The 18,467-nt window shown below is 37.9% G+C and overlaps 1 protein-coding gene across 1 annotated transcript in view; it reads left to right on the top strand.

The window, feature by feature from the left end:
* ALMS1 (ALMS1 centrosome and basal body associated protein) overlaps positions 1-18,467 on the top strand; it is a 197,964-nt gene that overhangs the window by 87,347 nt on the left and 92,150 nt on the right. Inside the window, exon 11 of the mRNA XM_059405835.1 lies at positions 7,539-9,379. Coding sequence (XP_059261818.1) covers positions 7,539-9,379 — 1,841 coding nt within the window. The remainder of the gene's footprint in view (positions 1-7,538; positions 9,380-18,467) is intronic.

Raw genomic sequence — 18,467 nt, 5'->3', positions numbered from 1 at the left:
CTTTAAGTATGCAATTCAGTTGTGCTAACAATATTCACACTATTGTACAATTGATCTCCAGAACTCTTCTAAGAAAACTAAAATTATATCCATTAAACCATAACTCCTCATTTCCTTTTCTCCCCAACCACTGACAACCACCATTCTAATTTCTTTGTCTATGAATTTTACTCCTTTAAGTGTCTCATAAAAGTGTGATCATAACAGTATTTATTTGTTACTATCTTACTTTGCTTAGCATTATGTCCTCAAATTTTATCCATGTTGTAGCACGTGTCAGTTTCTTTCCTTTTTAAGGCTAATTTTCCATTGTATGTATATTCTACATTTCATTCATCCATTCATTCATTAGTGGTCACTTGAGTTGCTTTCATCTTTTGATTATTTGTGAATAGTGCTGCTATGAACATGAGTGTACAGATAACTCCTTGAGACCCTACTTTTTAGTTTTTTTGGAAGTACAGGCCCAGAAGTGGAATTGCTAGGGTCATTCTATTTTTAAGTTTTTATGGAACTGTCACATATATGCAATTGTATATATTATACAGGTTCATATACTTGTGCTGCCTATACCCATAGAAGTAATTTTTATGTATGGATTGCAAATTCATTCTTTACACATGAATAATCATTTGTCCTAGCATTGAAAAGACTGTTGTTTTCCCATGAATTTTCTTGGCTCCTTCATTGAAAATCAAGTCACCATAAATGTTAGTGTTTATTTATGGACCATCAGTTCTGTTCCCTTGATCTGTATATTTATCCTGTGCCAGTATTACCCTGTTTAGATTACCTGTTTAGTAAGTTTTGATATCAGAAAGTGAGTCCTCCAACTTTGTCCATCCTTTTTTAGGGTTGGTTTGTCTACTATGGGTCCCTTGAATTTCTACATGAATTTTAGGATATGATTGTCAGATTTTTGAAAAAAAAAAAGAAGCAGCAGCAGCAGCCAGGTGGGATTTTTTTTTTTCCCCACATAGCAGTATTCATTATTTTTCCCCACCCCCCGTGCTCCTGGCAACCCGTCCCCCCTATACTCCCCCCCACCGGTCCCCCCCCCCCCCCCCCCCCCCCCCCGCCACTTCAAACTGCTCAGATTGTTTTTCAGAGTCCAGTCTCTCATGATTCACCTCCCCTTCCAGTTTCCCCCAACTGCCCTCTCCTCTCTAACTCCCCATGTCCTCCATGCTATTTGTTACGCTTCACAAATAAGTGAAACCATATGATAATTGACTCTCTCTACTTGACTTATTTCACTCAGCGTAATCTCTTCCAGTCGCCAGGTGGGATTTTTGATAGGAATTGCCTTGAACCAATAAATCAATATGGGGAGTATTGCTATTTAACAGTATTATCTTTAAATACATTGGGTCAGTTTTCCATTTGTTTGATTGCCATAATGTTTTTTCAACAGTGTTCTATAGTGTGCTAGTTTTATATTTATTTTGGTAAATATGTTCTTAGGTATTTTATTTTTTGTGCTATTGTAAATAGAATTGTTTTTTTAAGTTTCATTTTTGGATTGTTTGCTGTAAAAGTACAGTTGAGTTTTGTATATTGAGCTTGAATCCTGCAACTTTCCTGAGCTTGTTTCTTACAATCTGGTTGGTTTTGTGTGGTTTCCTTGGAATTTTTTATATGAAGATCTTGTCATTTGCAAATACAGTTTTACTTCTTCCTTTCCAATCTGGATTTCTTTAATTTCTTTCCAGATTGTCCTGGGGAGGACATACAGTATGATGTTGAAGATAGGAGGAAGAATGGACATACTTGACTTATTCTTGTCCTAGGGGAAATCATCTAGTCTTCAACCATTTGGTATCATTTGGTTGGTTCTTCCAGTCCATAAACATGGAATATATTTTCATTTTTCATTTGTGTCATCTTCAGTTTCTTTCAGTGTTTTTTACAGCTTTCAGTTAGGTCTTAAGCCTCCTTGGTTAATTTTAGTCCTAGGACTTTTATTATTATTGGTTCGTTTGTAAATAGGATTATTTTCTTAATATCTCTTTCTGCTACTTCATTATTAGCATATAGAAATGCAACAGATTTCTGTGTATTAATTTTGTGTCCTACTTTACTGAATTAATTTTTCAGTTCTTACTAGAGATTTTTTGGTGGAGTCATTAGGATTTTCTTTATACAGTATTATGTCATCTACAAATAGTGAAGATTTTACTTTTTCTTGTCTTGCTGCTGTAGCTAGGACTTCCAGTACCTATGTTGAATTAAACTGGTGAAAGTGGATATCCTGATCTTGTTCCTGACCCTAGGGGAAAATTTTCCTGCTCTCAGTTTCTCACCATTGAGTATGTTAGCTGTGGTATTTTCATATGTGGCCTTTATAATGTTGAGGTATGTTCTCTCTAAACCTACTTTGTTGAGGGTTTTTATCATGAATGGATGTTGTACTTTATCAGATGCTTTTTGTGCATTTATTGGGATGATCTTATGGTTTTATTCTTTCTCTTTTTAATATAATAATGCTACAAACAATGAATGGCTCAACCAAGAAATCAAAGAGGAAATCAGAGAATACACGGAGACAAATGAAAATGAAAACACAATGGTTCAGAATCTTTGGGATACAGCTAAAACAGTTCTCAGAGGGTAGATTATAGTAGTACAGGCCTACTTCAAGAAGCAAGAAAAATCTCAAAGAATCTAACCTTACACCTAAAGGATCTAGAAAAAGAACAAAGTCCAGAGCCAGTGGAATGAAGGAAATAATAAAAATTAGAGCAGAAGTAAATGAAATAGAGATTTAAGAAACAATAGACCTGATCAATGAAACCAGGAAATAGTTCTTTGAAAAGATTAACACACTTGATAATCCTTTAGTAAGACTTACCAAAAAAAGAAGAGAGGATTCAATAAATAATAAAATCAGAAATAAATAATATCAGAAATGAAGGAGGAGAAATAACAACCAATACCACAGAAATGCAAAGAATTATAAGAATATTATTAAAAACTATATGCCAACAAATTGGGTAACCTAGAAGAAATGGATAAATTCCTAAGAAACATATCACCTTCCAAAACTGACTCAGAAAAAAAACAGAAAATTTGAACAGACCAATTACTAGCAATGAAATTGAATCAGTAATAAACTCCCAACAAACAAAAGTCCAGGACCTGGTGGATTCACAGGTTAATTCTACCAGTCATTTAAAGAAGAGTTAATACCTATTCTCAAACCATTCCAGAAAATAGAAGAAGGAAACTTTAAGATTCATTCCATAATGCCACATTACCCTGATACCAAAATTGTATAAAGACATTACAGAAAAATAGTACTGTGGGCCAGTATGTCTTATGAACATAGATGCAGAAATCTTTGACAAAATATTAGCAACCTCAATCTAATAATACATTAAATAAAATTATTTACCATGATTAAGTGGGATTTATTCCTAGGATGCGAGTGTGGTTAAATATTTGCAAATAAATCAACATGATACATTACATTAACATGCAAAAGGATAAAAACCATATGGTCATCTCAGTAGATGAGTTTTTAAAAATTATTTTATTTCATATTTAAATCCAATTAACATTTAAGGCTACCTTATGGTTTCTGAGGTAGAGGCCAGTGATTCATCAGTCTTATATAACACCCAGTGTTCATTACATCACATGCCCTCCTTGATGTCCATCACCCAGTTACCCCATCCCTCCATCCCTACCCTCTTCCAGTGTTTCCTATGATTATGAGTCTCATATGGTTTGTGTCCATCTCTGGTTTCATCTTGTTTTATTTTTTTCCTCTCTTTCTCTATGATCCTCTGTTTTGTTTCTTAAATTCCACAAATGAGTAAGATCATATGATGATTATCTTTCTGTTATTGACTTATTTTGCTTAGCATATCCTCTAGTTACATCCACAATGTTGCAAATAACAAGATTTCTATCTTTTTTTTTTTTTTTTAAGATTTTATTTATTTGACAGACAAGATCACAAGTAGGCAGAGAGGCAGGCAGAGAGAGTGGGAAGCAGGCTCCCTGCTGAGCAGAGAGTCCGATCCAGGGCTCCATCCCAGGACGCTGGGACCATGACCTGAGCTGAAAGCAGAGGCTTTAACCCACTGAGCAACCCAGGTGCCCCAAGATTTCTTTCTTTCTTTCTTTCTTTTTTTTTAAAAATTTTTTTTAAGATATCATTTTATTGATGGCTGACTAATATTCTGGGGTGTCTCTGCATCTTCACCAACATCTGTCATTTTCTGACTTGTTAATTTTAGCCATTCTGACTGGTGTAAAGTGATAACTCATTGTGTTTTTGATTTGTATTTCCCTGATGCCTAGTGATGTTGAACATTTTTTCGTGTTGGCCATTTGTATGTCTTCTTTGGAGAAATGTCTGTTCATGTCTTCTGCCCATTTCTTGCCTGGATTATTTCTTTCAGTTTGATAAGTTCTTTATAGATTTTGGGTACTAGTTTTTTATCTGATAATGTCATTTGAAAATATCTTCTTCTCTTCTGTTGGTTGTCTTTTGATTTTGTCAACTGTTTCCTTCGCTGTGCAAAAGCAGTCATAGTTTTAATTTGCATTTCCTTAATGTAAATGGTATTGAACACATTGTTACACCCCTATGCCCCATCTCTGTTCTAGTAAGAGAAATGCTGGGGTTTTATTCATTTTTCTGATTGGGTTGTCTTTTTTTTTTTTTTTAAAGCTATTAAGGTTTCAACGTCCTTATGTGTGTTAGATACAAGTCTTTATTGGATATAAGGCTTGGAAAATTTTCTTCCAGCCTATAGCTGGGAGAGAGAGGGACCCATCATTGCTGCTGTAAGGAAAAGTCCAGTTACCCTGTGTGGTCTCCACACAGGAAGGGGTAGCTCCTTACCAGACATCATGGGTTAAAAATAGGTCCTGGGCCCCTGCTTGGCCATCTCTAATACCTTGGCTTAGATGTTGGGGTGTCTTGTCATTTAGCAAGGATAGAGGTTTAGGCTCCTCATTTAGCCTTTTCTGATCTGAGAAAAACAGGTGTCCCCCCCCCCCCCCCCCCCCCGTGGTGTTTGGCTGGAATAGAGCAGTTATGGTCTAAAAGTTTTCTGTCTTGTTAGACTTTGCTTTTACTGTTTTGTTTGTATTGTTTTGTTTTGTTTTTTTAAGCTAATGAGGGTGGGTTTTTATTAGAGACTTTGTCTATGCCCCTTTTTTCCTGTGTTGCTGGCCTCTTTAGCTCCTAAATCCGGAATATATGAGTTACAAAGAAAACCCAGGGATTTCACTACCATGTCCTTCCTCTGGTCCCAGAATCCCTAGCCCACCTGCCTTCTCTCCATCTTTCAGATAATTCTTATGTTTTTTTATATATAATGTCTAGGACTTTTAGTTACACTTATCAGACAAATAGGAGAAGGTACAACTACTCCATTACATCAGAGGTGACAGCATAATTTTAGGTATTATTTGAAATCAAATGTGGCTGTTACCATCACATAGGATGCCAGGTAATGACTTCATAGGTAAGACAGAAATCTCAAAGAAGTTTTATCTTTATTGTAGCTTAGCTTCTGATCCAGTACCCCAGAAAGAAGTACTCATTCTTTTTCCTATTTTTAGGAATAGTCCTTTACTTATTCTTTTTTTTTTTTTTAAAGACTTTATTTATTTGAGAAAGAGAGACAACGAGAGAGAGCATGGAAGGGGAGAAGGTCAGAGGGAGAAGCAGACTCCCCATGGAGCTGGGAGCCCGATGCGGGACTTGATCCTGAGACCCCAGGATCATGACCTGAGCCAAAGGCAGTTGCTTAACCAACTGAGCCACCCAGACGCCCCTCCTTTCCTTATTTTTATTGGTATAATATTAGGGTATAGACCAAGCTTCTGTAACAAAGAGACCCCCAAATGCAATGGCTCACATATGGTATTTTATTTTCCTTTTCTATAGTAGTCTAGGATAGGAACAGGAGCTCTGTTCCTTAAAGGTATCCAAAGACCCAAGCAGACTTGGCAGCTAAGCCATTTGCACACATGGCTTCTGAGATTGTTCTAGATATTACCATTTTCAGCTGGCAAGAGTAATGCTGATGATAGTGATGGTGATAGTAGGGGAACATCGAGGTCAAGAATTTGATTTTCTAAGGACAGGAGGCAGAATTTATACTTACTGCTTTTGCTTATATACCGTTGGCCTAAACTTAGTCATAACGGTCATACCTAGGTAAAGGAACCTGGAAAGGTCTCCAGTTTTGTGGCCATGTGACCAGCAAAAGTTGGAGTAAGGGACCTCTGTTACTAAAAGCAAATAGCTGAGAATGCTGAGGGACCAAAGTAGTCTTTACTTTTGTTAGTTTAGTGAAACATTTTTGGAAAAAAATTTTAAGATTTTATTTATTTGACACAGAGATCACAAGTAAGCAGAGAGGCAGACAGAGGGAGAGGGGGAAGCAGGCTCCCTGCTGAGCAGAGAGCCCAATGTGGGGCTTGAGATCATGACCAGAGCCGAGGGCAGAGGCTTAACCCACTGAGCCACCCAGGCACCCCTAGTGAAACATTTTTAGAAGAAATTAACAATGTGGTCTTACATACACAGACATTTCTCCAAAGAAGACATGGAAATGGCTAATAGACACAAGAAAAAATGTTCATCATCACTAGCCATCAGGGAGATTCAAATCAAAACCACATTGAGATACCACCTTACACCAGTTAGAATGGCCAAAATTAGCAAGACAGGAAACAATGTGTATTGTAGAGGATGTGGAGAAAGGGGAACCTTCTTACACTGTTGGTGCGAATACAAGTTGGTGCAGTCACTTTGGGAAATAGCATGGAGCTTCCCTATGACCCTGCAATTGTACTGCTGGGTATTTACCCGAAAGATACAGATGTAGTGAAAAGAAGGGCCATCTGTACCCCAATGTTCATAGGGTGCCCTTCAATGGACGAATGGATAAAGAAGATATGGCCCATATATACTATGGAGTATTATGCCTCCATCAGAAAGGATGAACACCCACCTTTTTTTAAGAACATGGATGGGACTGGAAGAGATTATGCTAAGTGATATAAGTTAAGCAGAGAGATTCAATTATCATATGGTTTCTCTTGCTTATGGAGCATTAGGAATAACATGGAGGACATGGGGAAAATGAGAGGAGAAGGGAGTTGGGGGAAATGAGAGAGGGACATGAACCATGAGAAACTGTGGACTCTTAGAATCAATCTGAGGGTTTTGGAGGGTGGGGGTGGTTGGGTGAGCCTGGTGGTGGGTTTTATGGAAGGCATGAGTTGCGTGGAGCACTGGGTGTGGCATAAACAATGAATTCTGTTACACTGAAAAGAAATTTTAAAAAATTTTAAAAAGAAAAAATAATGTACCATTCGGGGCGGGGGGGAACTATGTGGTCTTAGTTATCATGAGCCATTTTATCCTATAGTTAACTGTCCTTTTTGTTATGTTCCTGTTTTATTGTAATAGATCAACAGGACCTTTGTGGTCAAATCTTAGCCTGGATTATGTAACTGGTTTATATAAGTATTCGGACTAAAAGTAAGAACTTGTTTATATCTTCTAGGGTGTACGGAGTCCACGGGGAATAGAATGCAAGCCAGAAGCTGTATGTAGTCACATTATTATTGAGAGCCATGAAAAAGGATGTTTCAGGACTCTAACTGCTGAACAACCACAATTGGATAGTCACCCTTGTGTTTTCAGATCTGCTGACCCCTCAGAAATGATCAGAGGACAACGGAGTCCATCATCATGGAGAACCAGACACATCGACCTTTCCAAATCACTAGACCAGAGTAACTCCCATTTCAAAGTTTGGAATTCCTTGCAGTTACGAAGTCATTCCCCATTTCAAAATTTTACAGCTGATGACTTCAGAATTAGCCAGGGTCTTCGGATGCCATTCCATGAAAAGATAGACCCTTGGCTCTCAGAATTAGTAGAACCTGCTTCTGTGCCATCTGAAGAAATGGATTGTCATTCTTCATCACAAATGCTGCCCCCAGAACCCTTGCAAAAGTTAACTACTTCCATCACTTTTTCATCTCACCGACATTCTAAATGCTTTTCAGATTCCTCTGTTTTTAAGGTTGGTGTTACTGAAGGTAGCCAATGTACTGGAGCCTCTGTGGGGGTATTTAATTCTCATTTCACTGAAGAACAAAATCCTCCCAAAGATCTAGAACAGAGAACCTCTTCCCCTTCGTCATTTAAAATTGTTAGTCATTCACCAGATAAAGCTGTGACTATCTTAGCAGAAAGTGGTAGACAAAGCCAAAAACTATCTGTTGAACATTCTCAGCAAGAAGAAGAACTCTTAGAAAGATCAGATTTTAAAGGCAGTGATTCTGAGCCCAGTACCAGTGAAAAGGGTAGCAATGTCAAGGAAGTTCATTTTTCTGATAACCATACCTTCATTAGAATGAGCAGACCTAGTTCCACACTAGGAGTAAAAGAGAAGAATGTAACTATAACTCCAGATATTGCTTCGCACATTATTCTTGAACAACGAGAGCTCTTTGAACCAAGCAAAGCCTCACATGCGGATCACCATGTGAGAAAACATTCTCCCCCTCCTCAACATCAAGATTACATAGCTCCAAACCTTCCTTGTCGCATTTTTCTTGAAAAACGAGAACTCTTTGAACAAAGCAAAACCCCACATTTAGATCATCAAATGAGAGAAAACCACTGTCCCTTTCCTCAAAGTCAGGATTATATAGCTTCAGACATTCCTTCTTCCATTTTTCTTGAACAACGTCAGCTCTTTGAACAAAGCAAAACCCCAGATGTAGATCACATGGGAAAATACCATTCCCCTCTTCCTCGAGGTCAGGATTATATAGTAGAAAAGAATAACCAGCATAAGTTTAAATCATACATTTCCAGTATGATAAATGTTGAAGCCAAATTCAATAATGTGGTGTCCCAGTCAGCCCCAAATCAGTGTACATTAGTAACATCTGCATCTACTCCACCCACAAATAGAAAAGCACTTTCTTGTGTTCGTATAACTCTTTATCCCAAGACTCCTTCCAAGTTGGATAGTGGAACCTTAGATAAAAGATTTCACTCATTGGATCCTGCTTCTAAAACAAGGATGAATAGTGAGTTTAACTCTGACCTACAAACTATATCTTCAAGATCATTGGAACCAACCTCCAAATTATTGACCGGTAAACCTGTAGCACAGAATCAACAATCTTTAGGTTTTCTAGGACCTAAATCTTCACCGGACTTCCAAGTTGTACAGTCTCCTCCTCCAGATAGTGATACTATTTCCCAGGACTTGAAAACCATACTTTTTCAGAATAGCCAGATAGTAACTTCAAGGCAAACACAAGTGAACATTTCAGATTTGGAAGGATATTCCAGTTCAGAAGGGACTCCGGTATCTGCAGATCGGTGAGTCTCAATGCGATGAAAAGCAAGCTGATGGAATTTGGGATAGAGGGTTTTAAATACTTAAGCAAATGTAAGTTCTTGGGGGAAAGGCAGTGCAATTTTTCTTAGGGGAGGTTGTAACTGACTATTCTTCTAGAAGTCTTTCAAGACATAAATGCCTAGGTAAAAGAGAATGTCTGAAAGTAATGTATTTATAATTTCAGAGGGCTTTTGACAAGACTTGGCATTGAGTGTTTCAAAACATCACATTACTTTGGGAAGAGTCTTTGATCATCCCATCGTACAATTTACTAATTGTTTATTGTATTGGAAATATGCTGAACACCAGGCTTTAGGATATGTGCATGTTGCTCACTCTCGTGCTTGTTTCTGCATGTTCTCTCTCTCTCCCTTCTTGGTTTCCATTTCATGATTCTCCTTAAATATTTAGTATTTATAATGAAAAGTAACTTTCCAGCAGAGAATCTTGGCTTACATCACTTTAGTCAAGTTATCAAGGGTAACATCACCAGTAATGCATGTCAATATAATGTTCTCTTTGATGTGATACCCCACTTTACAGTGTATTATAGGGAAGGAAACCCAGGTCAGGACTAAATGCATTACATTTATACTATTCAGACTAATTTTAAGACTATCATTAATTCAGTTTTACATTTTGAATCCTTTAAAATACAGCTAAACAGAATTACCCTGCGTGTTTCACGGTCTACCTGATAGTTGAGAAAGCAGCATATCGTAGTGAAGAGCCTGGGCTCGTAAAGAAGGAAGGGAAAAAAGGTTTGTTCAGCATCCACGTGTGGTGGTCACGGCAGTGAGGGACTTCTGTATGTTATCTCATTTAATGCTCATGATAACCCTATGAGGTAGGTTTTTTATTCTCTGGGAAACCAAGATGCTAATATTGCTACTTTGTCAGCAGACAGTATGGTCTCACGTAATGCTGGGTTTGGGGGGGTTTTTTGGCCTTTTTTTTTAAAAAAAAAATATTTATTTATTTATTTATTTTTTGAGGGTGGGAAGGGTCGGGGGAGAGGGAAAGAAAATCTCAAGCAGGCTCCCCTGAGCCATCCAGGTGCCCCCACACATACTGCTGTTTGTAAGCAGCAGAAGAGGCATTCTAGTGCAGTCTGTTTAAAGCAAGAGGTCATTCACTGCATGGTAGCGTCTCCCCAAACCTTGAACCCTGCTTTCAGCTTCTCTATCAGCTATTCTCCTGGACAAGTCATTTAATATCTTTGGTACTCATATGTGGATAATGGTTGGAGGAAAGGCTTGAAAAGCTGCCGGAAGGCCCCTTATAGCTCTAAAACTTAGTGATTTAGATTGAATTGGGCCTGAAAAACAGGGTCAGTCTCTGCTTTCAGTATTATAATACTGAATTAGTGTTGAATTCCTCAAATGAGAAGAAAATAATAGGTGACTATAAATATAAACTAATAATAATGCCATTTGTCTAGAACGTACTAAATGCCATTTGTTATAGTAGATGTGAATATCATTTTATACTTAATATAAACATCAGGATTTTAAAATCCTTAATACTTGGAGAAATTTAATGTTTGGCCCAATACCAGTGCTTGGCTATTGTTAAGTGTTAAAAGGTGGCATTTGAATCTAGTTTGTCTCACTCCAGAGTCCATAGTAGTTCAAAGGGTACCTGGGTGGCTTAGTTAGTTAAGCATCTCCCTTCAGCTTTGGTCATGACCCCAGAGTCCCAGGATGGAGCCCCACATTGGCCTTCCCTCTCAGCAGGGAGTCTGCTTCTTTCTTTGACCCTCCGCCCTCTTGTGCTCTCTCTCTCTCAAATAAATAAAATCTTTAGAAAAAACAACAGTAATTCAAACCACACACACACACACACACACACACTAATCTGTATACATATGTGTATATACATATGAATAAAATGTGTAAGTATGTGTATAGTTTTAAAACTTCTTAATTTTGAGATTAAGTTTACAGAGGTATTAGAAAAATAGGAAGATTTCTTGTATTATTTATTGCTGTGTAACATATTACTCTAAAATGTAGCAGCTTAAAACAATATTAATATGAGTTTCTATGAGTCAGAGATCTGGGTGAGGCTTAGCTGGGTGCTTTGGGCCCAGGGTCTCTTATAGGGTTGCAAACAAGGTATTGCCTGCAGCTGTAGTCCCATATTGAGGCTTGATTGAGAGGATATGCTTCCAGGCTTGTTCACATGGCTACTGGCCAGAGACATCATTCCCTTCCTTCCATAAGGCAGCACAAATATGACAGCCAGATGTTCCTCAGAGTGAACATGTGAGAGAACAAGGAAGGATACCCAAAACAAACGTCATAGTCTTTGCAACCTAACTTTCTATGTGAATCTCACCACTTCTGCCACTTTCTCTTCAGTAGAAATGAATCACTATTTACTCAAGGATTCGGGATTACACAAGGGTGTAAATACCAGGATTCAGAGATCATTGGGGAATATCTTAGAGGGTGCCAATATATCCTTTACCAAAGATTGCTCTATGTTAACATCTTGCCATAACATCATAACCATAAAACATTTAACCAAAACTAAGAAACTATCCTTCATATAAAATTATACCTAAAATATAAACTGATTTGGTTTGGATTTCACCTGATTTTTCCACAATTGAACATTTTTTGCTTCAGATCCAACCCAAGATCCCACCAAGATTCCACCTTGTGTTACAGTTGTCATGTCAACTTTATTTCCTCCACTCTGTGGCTGTCCTTGTTTTTATGACATTGACACTGAAGAGAAGTGATTACTTATTTTGGAGAAAGTTTTTACTTAGTTTTACTTGATGTCTGAGGAGTATATTGAGATTATGCTTTTTCTTTTTTTTAAGATTTATTTTTTAATTATTAACATATAATGTATTATTTCAGGAGTACAGGTCTGTGATTCATCAGTCTTAACATTATTCACAGCACTTTCATTGCATCTCATTAGGGAGCAGCACATTAAGTTGATATGCATTACTGGTGATGTTAACCTTGATCACTTGGCTGCAGTGGTGTCTACCAAGACTCTCCACTGTGCAGTTACTGTTTCTCCTTTGTATAAATACTAGGTATTTGAGGGAGAAACTGGTAGACTGTGTAAACATCCTGTTTCTGCTTAAACTTTGATCACTAATTTTAGCATTCATCACTGGATCTTGCCTGTAGCAATTATTACTCTGGTATTCTAATGGAGTTTTTATATTTCTTTCATTCTTATTAAGTGGAATTTTTTTTTTTTTTTTTTTAAAGATTTTATTTATTTATTTGACAGAGAGAAATCACAAGTAGATGGAGAGGCAGGCAGAGAGAGAGAGAGAAGCAGGCTCCCTGCTGAGCAGAGAGCCCGATGCGGGACTCGATCCCACGACCCTGAGATCATGACCCGAGCCGAAGGCAGCGGCTTAACCCACTGAGCCACCCAGGCACCCTAAGTGGAATTTTTCTATAAGCAAGAGCTATTGTTCCTTCTCCATTTATTTATTACTTTATTAATGTACATCAGTATGGATTCCAGGGCATTTATTTCATTCTTTGGATTGTAAGCAATACTACTCAAATTAATCCAGTTTTAGCTATTGATAACATTTTCATGTTGGCTATTGTACCCTGCACTAGCCCCTCTGCCGCCCCCATCAGCCATTTCTCCCAAGAACTCTTGTTTCCTGTTCCCTCCCTCCCTCCATCCCTTCCTCTCTCCTTTCTTCCTTGTTTTACCTTTCATTTCTTTTTCCCTTCTTGAAAAAAGGATTTGTTTTTTTCTAGCTTTTTTGACACATAATTTCATAAAACATTGTGTAAGTTTACTAAGGTTTGTAGTGTGTTGATTTGATGCACATATATTGCAAAACAATTACCACTATACATTAGCTAATACCTCTGCCCTGTCACATAATTGCCTTTACTTTTTGCGGTGAAAACATTTAAGGTTTTCTGTTTTAACAACTTTCAAGTGTATGATATTATTGTTAGCTATCATTACAATGCTGTGCATAGATCTCCAGAACATCTTCATCTTCTAGTTGGAAGTTCATATCCTTTGACCACAATCTCCCCGTTTCTCTCACCCTCCAGTCCCTGATCACTACCTTTCTACTCTTCTACTCTCTGTTTCTAGGAGTTTGGCTGTTCTGGGTTCCACATATGTATCATACAGTTTCTGTCTTTCTCTGTCTGACTTTTTCACTTAGCATAGTGCCCTTAAGGTCCATCTGTGTTGTTGCAAGTGCAGAATTTCCTTCTTTTTAATGGCTGAATAATATATAATATATAGATACGTATAAATAGCACATCTTTATCCCTTCATATATTGATGGACACTTGGGTTGTTTACAGATTGGCTATTATGAATTAATGACGTAGGAGTGTAGATCTCTCTTCAATATCCTGTTTTCATTTCCTTTGAATATATACCCACAAATGAGATTGCTGGCTCATATGGCAATTCTGTTTTTAAGTTTTTGAAGAATCTCCATACTGTTTTCTGTAGTGGCTGTATCAGTCACATTCTCACCAACCAGTAGTGCACAAGGGTTACCTTCACTGTGTATCCTCACCAACATTTATCTCTTGGCTTTATTTTTTTTTTAAGATTTTATTTATTTATTTGAGAGAGAGCACAAGCTGTGGGGAAGGGTGGAGGGAGAAGGTGAAGGAGTCTCCCCACAGAGCAGGGAGCCCTCCGTGGGGCTCAGTCCCAGGACCCTGGGATCATGACCTGAGCTGAAGGCAGATGCTTAACCGACGAAGCCACCCAGGCGCCCCTTTCACTTTTCTTTTTGATAATGGCCATTCTAACAGGTGTCAGGGAATAATAGCTCATGGTTTTCATGGAGCTAGAGGGTTGTGTTTTCCTGATGACTAGTGATGTTGAGCACCTTTTCATGTACCTGTTGGCCATTTGTGTGCCTTCTTTGGAAAAATGTCTGTTCAATTCCTCTGCCCAATTTCATTTTTTAAATTTTTATTTGAATTCCTGTTAGTTAACATACAGTACAGTTCCAGTTTCAAGTGTACAAAATAGTGATTCAGCACCTCCGTACAACACCTGGTGCTCATTACAGCAGGTGCACTTACCAATTTCCCTAACGTACCCAACCCATTGCCTCCAACCACCTCCCTGCTGGCAACCATCAGTTTGTTCTTTATAGTTAAAAGTCTGCTTCTTGGTTTGCCTCTCTCACATCCCCCCACCCTTTGCTTATTTGTTTTGTTTCTGAAATTCCACATGAGTGAGATCATATGGTATTTGTCTCTGACTAACAAGTATAATACTCCTTAGCTCCATCCATGTTATTGCAGATGTCAAGATTTCATTCTTTTTATGCTGAGTAATACTCTGTTATATGTATATATACACCACATGTTCTTTATCCATTCATCAGTTGATGGACACTTAGGCTGTTTTCGTAATTTGGCTATTGTAGATAATGCTACTATAAACATCAGGGTGCATGTATCCCTTTGAACTATTGTTTTTATATTTTGGGGGATAAATACCCAGTAATACAATTGCTAGATGGTAGGGTAGTTCTATTTTTCACTTTTTGAGGAACCTCCATATGGTTTTCCACAGTGGCTGCACTAGTTTGCATTCTTACCAACAGTGCAAGAGGTTTCCCCTTTCTCCACATCCTCAGCAACATCTCTTATTTCTTCTGTTGTTGGCATTAGCCATTCTGACAAGTGTGACGTGATCTCTCATAGTTGTGACTTGCATTTCTCTGATAATCAGTGATGTTGAGCACCTTTTCGTGTCTGTTGGCCATCCCTAGGTCTTCTATGGAAAAATGTCTGTTCATATCTCCAGCCCATTGTTTAAATTTATTTTTTAAATTTATTTGACAGACAGAGATCACAAGTAGGCAGAGAGGCAGGCAGAGAGAGAGGAAGGGAAGCAGGCTCCCTGCTAAGCAGAGAGCCCAATGTGGAGCTCGATCCCAGGACCCTGGGATCATGACCTGAGCCAAAAGCAGAGGCTTTAACCCACTGAGCTACCCAGACACCCCTCCAGCCCATTGTTTAATTGGGTTATTCATTTTGGGGGTGTCAATTTGTTTGTTTCTTTATTATCGAGTTTGTGTGAGTTCTTTATATATTTTGGATATTAATCCCGTATCAGTACATGGTTTGCAAATATTTTCTTCCATTCTGTAAGTGGCCTTTTTATTTTGTTGATTATCTCTTTTTTTTTAATTTTTTATTTTTTTATAAACATGTATTTATATCCCCAGGGGTACAGGTCTGTGAATCGCCAGGTTTACACACTTCACAGCACTCACCAAAGAACATACCCTCCCCAGTGTCCATAACCCCACCCCCCTTCTCCCAACCCCCCTCCCCCCAGCAACCCTCAGTTTGTTTTGTGAGATTAAGAGTCACTTATGGTTTGTCTCCCTCCCACTCCCATCTTGTTTCATTGATTGTCTCTTTTGATGTACAGAAGATTTTTTGTTGACACAGTCCCATTTACTGAGTTTTGTTTTTGTTGCTTGTGCATTTGATGTCACATTTAAAAAGTCATTGCCAAGATTAATGTCAAGGAGTTTTTCCCATATGTTTTTCTCTAGTACTAATTTTCAGGTTTTATATTTAACTCTTGCCCCATTTCAAATTAACGTTTGTGAGTGGTATAAGATACGGGTCCAGTTTCATTTTTCTGCACATGGTTATTCAGTTTTTTCAGGACTTTTCCTCATTGAGTATTCTTGGATCCTTTGTCAGATATTACTTGACTGTATTTGCAGGGAAATATTTCGGTGCTATCTATTCAGTTCATTTGTCTGTGTTTCTGTTTTGATGCTACTACCATACTGTTTTGATTACTGTAACTTTGTAGTGTAGTTTAAAATCTTGAAGTGTGATGCCTCCAGTTTTGTTCTTATTCAAAATTTCTTTGGCTTTTTGGGGTCTTTTATGGCCTCATACAAATATTTTTTTAATTTCATTTCATTTTTTTCAGTGTTCCAAAATTCATCGTTTATGCACCATGCCTAGTGCTCCATGCAATACGTGCCCTCCATAATACCCACCACCAGGCTCATTCAACCCCCCCCCCCAATCCCCTCCCCTCCCAAACCCTCAGTTTGTTTCTCGGAGTCCACAGTGTTTTATGGTTTGTCTCCCCCTGCAATTTCCCCCAGCTCACTTCTTTCCATCTCCCATGTCTTCTGTGTTATTCCTTATGCTCCACAAGTAAGTGAAGCCATATGATAATTGACTCTCTCTGCTTGACTTATTTCACTGAGCATATCTCCTCCAGTCCCATCCTTGTTGGGATTCATCCTTTCTGATGGAGGCTTAATACTCCATTGTATATATGTACCATATCTTCTTTATCCATTCGTCCATTGAAGGGCATCTTGGTTCTTTCCATAGTTTGGTGACTGTGGTCATTGCTGCTATGAACATTGGGGTACAGATGGCCCTTCTTTTCACTGCATCTGTATCTTTGGGGTAAATGCCCAGTAGTGCAATTTCAGGATAATAGGGTAGCTCTATTTTTAATTTTTTGAGGAATCTCCACACTGTTTTCCAAAATGTTACACCAACTTGCATTCCCACCAACAGAGTAAGAGGGTTCCCCTTTCTCCACATTCTCTCCAACACTTGTTGTTTCCTATCTTGTTAATTTTGGCCATTCTAACTGGTGTAAGGTAGAAGCTCAGTGTGGTTTTAATTTGAATCTCCCTGATGGCTAATGATGATGAACATTTTTTCATGTGTCTGATAGCCATTTGTATGTCTTCATTGGAGAAGTGTCTGTTCATGTCTTCTGCCCATTTTTTGACGTGATTATCTATTTTGTGTGTGTGGAGTTTGAGGAGTTCTTTGTAGATCTTGGATACCAGCACTTTGTCTTTAGTGTCTTTTGCAAATATCTTCTCCCATTCCGTGGGTTGCCTCTTTGTTTTGTTGACTGTTTCCTTTGGTGTGCAGAAGCTTTTTATTTTGATGAAGTCCCAAAAGTTCATTTTCACTTTTGTTTCCTTTGCCGTTGGAGACATATCTTGAAAGAAGTTGCTGTGACTGATATCGAAGAGGTTACTGCCTATGTTCTCCTCTAGGATTTTGATAGATTCCTGCCTCATGTTAAGGTCTTTTATCCATTTCGAGTTTATCTTTGTGTATGGTGTAAGAGAATGGGCTCCATATAAATTTAAGAATATTTTTTTCTCTTTGTGTGAAAAATGCTAGCGAGTGTTGATGGGGGGATTACATTGACTCTATCACCTGTGATGTCTTCTCTTTCATTGTTTATTTTTATTCATTTGTGACTTTTCTTTTTTCCTTAGTTTGGTTAAAGATTTACAATTTTCTTTATCTTTTTGAAAAAAAAAAGATCTTAGTTTCATTATCTTTTCTGTTGTTTTTCTGAACTTTATTTCATTCATTTCTTCTCTGATCTTTGTTACTACCTACCTTCTGAGTTTTTTCCTTGAGGTGTAAGTTAGGGTATTTGAGACCTTTCTCTTTTCCTTTCCTTTTCTTGTTTCTTTTCCTCTTCCTTTCCTTTCCTTTTCAGGAGAGAGAGAGTGTGCATGAGCAGGAGGGAGGGGCAGAGGGAAAGGGGGAAAGAGAATCTTAAGGTCAATTAATGGGGCTCAGTCTCACGATCCTGAGATCATGAACTGAACTGAAATCAAAAGTCAGACGCTTAACTTACTGAGTGAACCAGGTGCCTCAAGACCTTTCTTTTTTCTTAATATAGGCATTCATCACCATAAACCTCCCTCTTTGAACTGCTTTTGCTTCATCCCATTGATTTTTGTATATTGTGTTTCCATTTTCATTTGTTACAAAATATTTTTTTGCTTTCTCTTTTGATTTTTTCTTTACATATTGATTGTTCAGGACTATATTGTCTAATTTCCACATATTTTAGAGATTTCCTGTTTTCCTGCTGGTATTAGTTTCTAGTTTCATATTATAGTGGCATGATTTCAGTCCTCTTAAATCTGCTAAGACTTGTTTTGTGACCTAATCATATGTGCTGTCCTGCAAAATGTTCTGTGTGTGCTTGATAGGAATGTGTGTTCAGGAGCTGTTGGATGGAATATTCTATATATGTTGGTTAAGTCCA

This window comes from Mustela nigripes, chromosome 7 (genome assembly GCF_022355385.1).
Source record: "Mustela nigripes isolate SB6536 chromosome 7, MUSNIG.SB6536, whole genome shotgun sequence".
Classification (NCBI taxonomy): Eukaryota; Metazoa; Chordata; class Mammalia; order Carnivora; family Mustelidae; genus Mustela; species Mustela nigripes.
The sequence above is the reverse complement of the archived record's forward strand: the minus strand, read 5'-3'. Positions and strand labels throughout refer to the sequence as shown.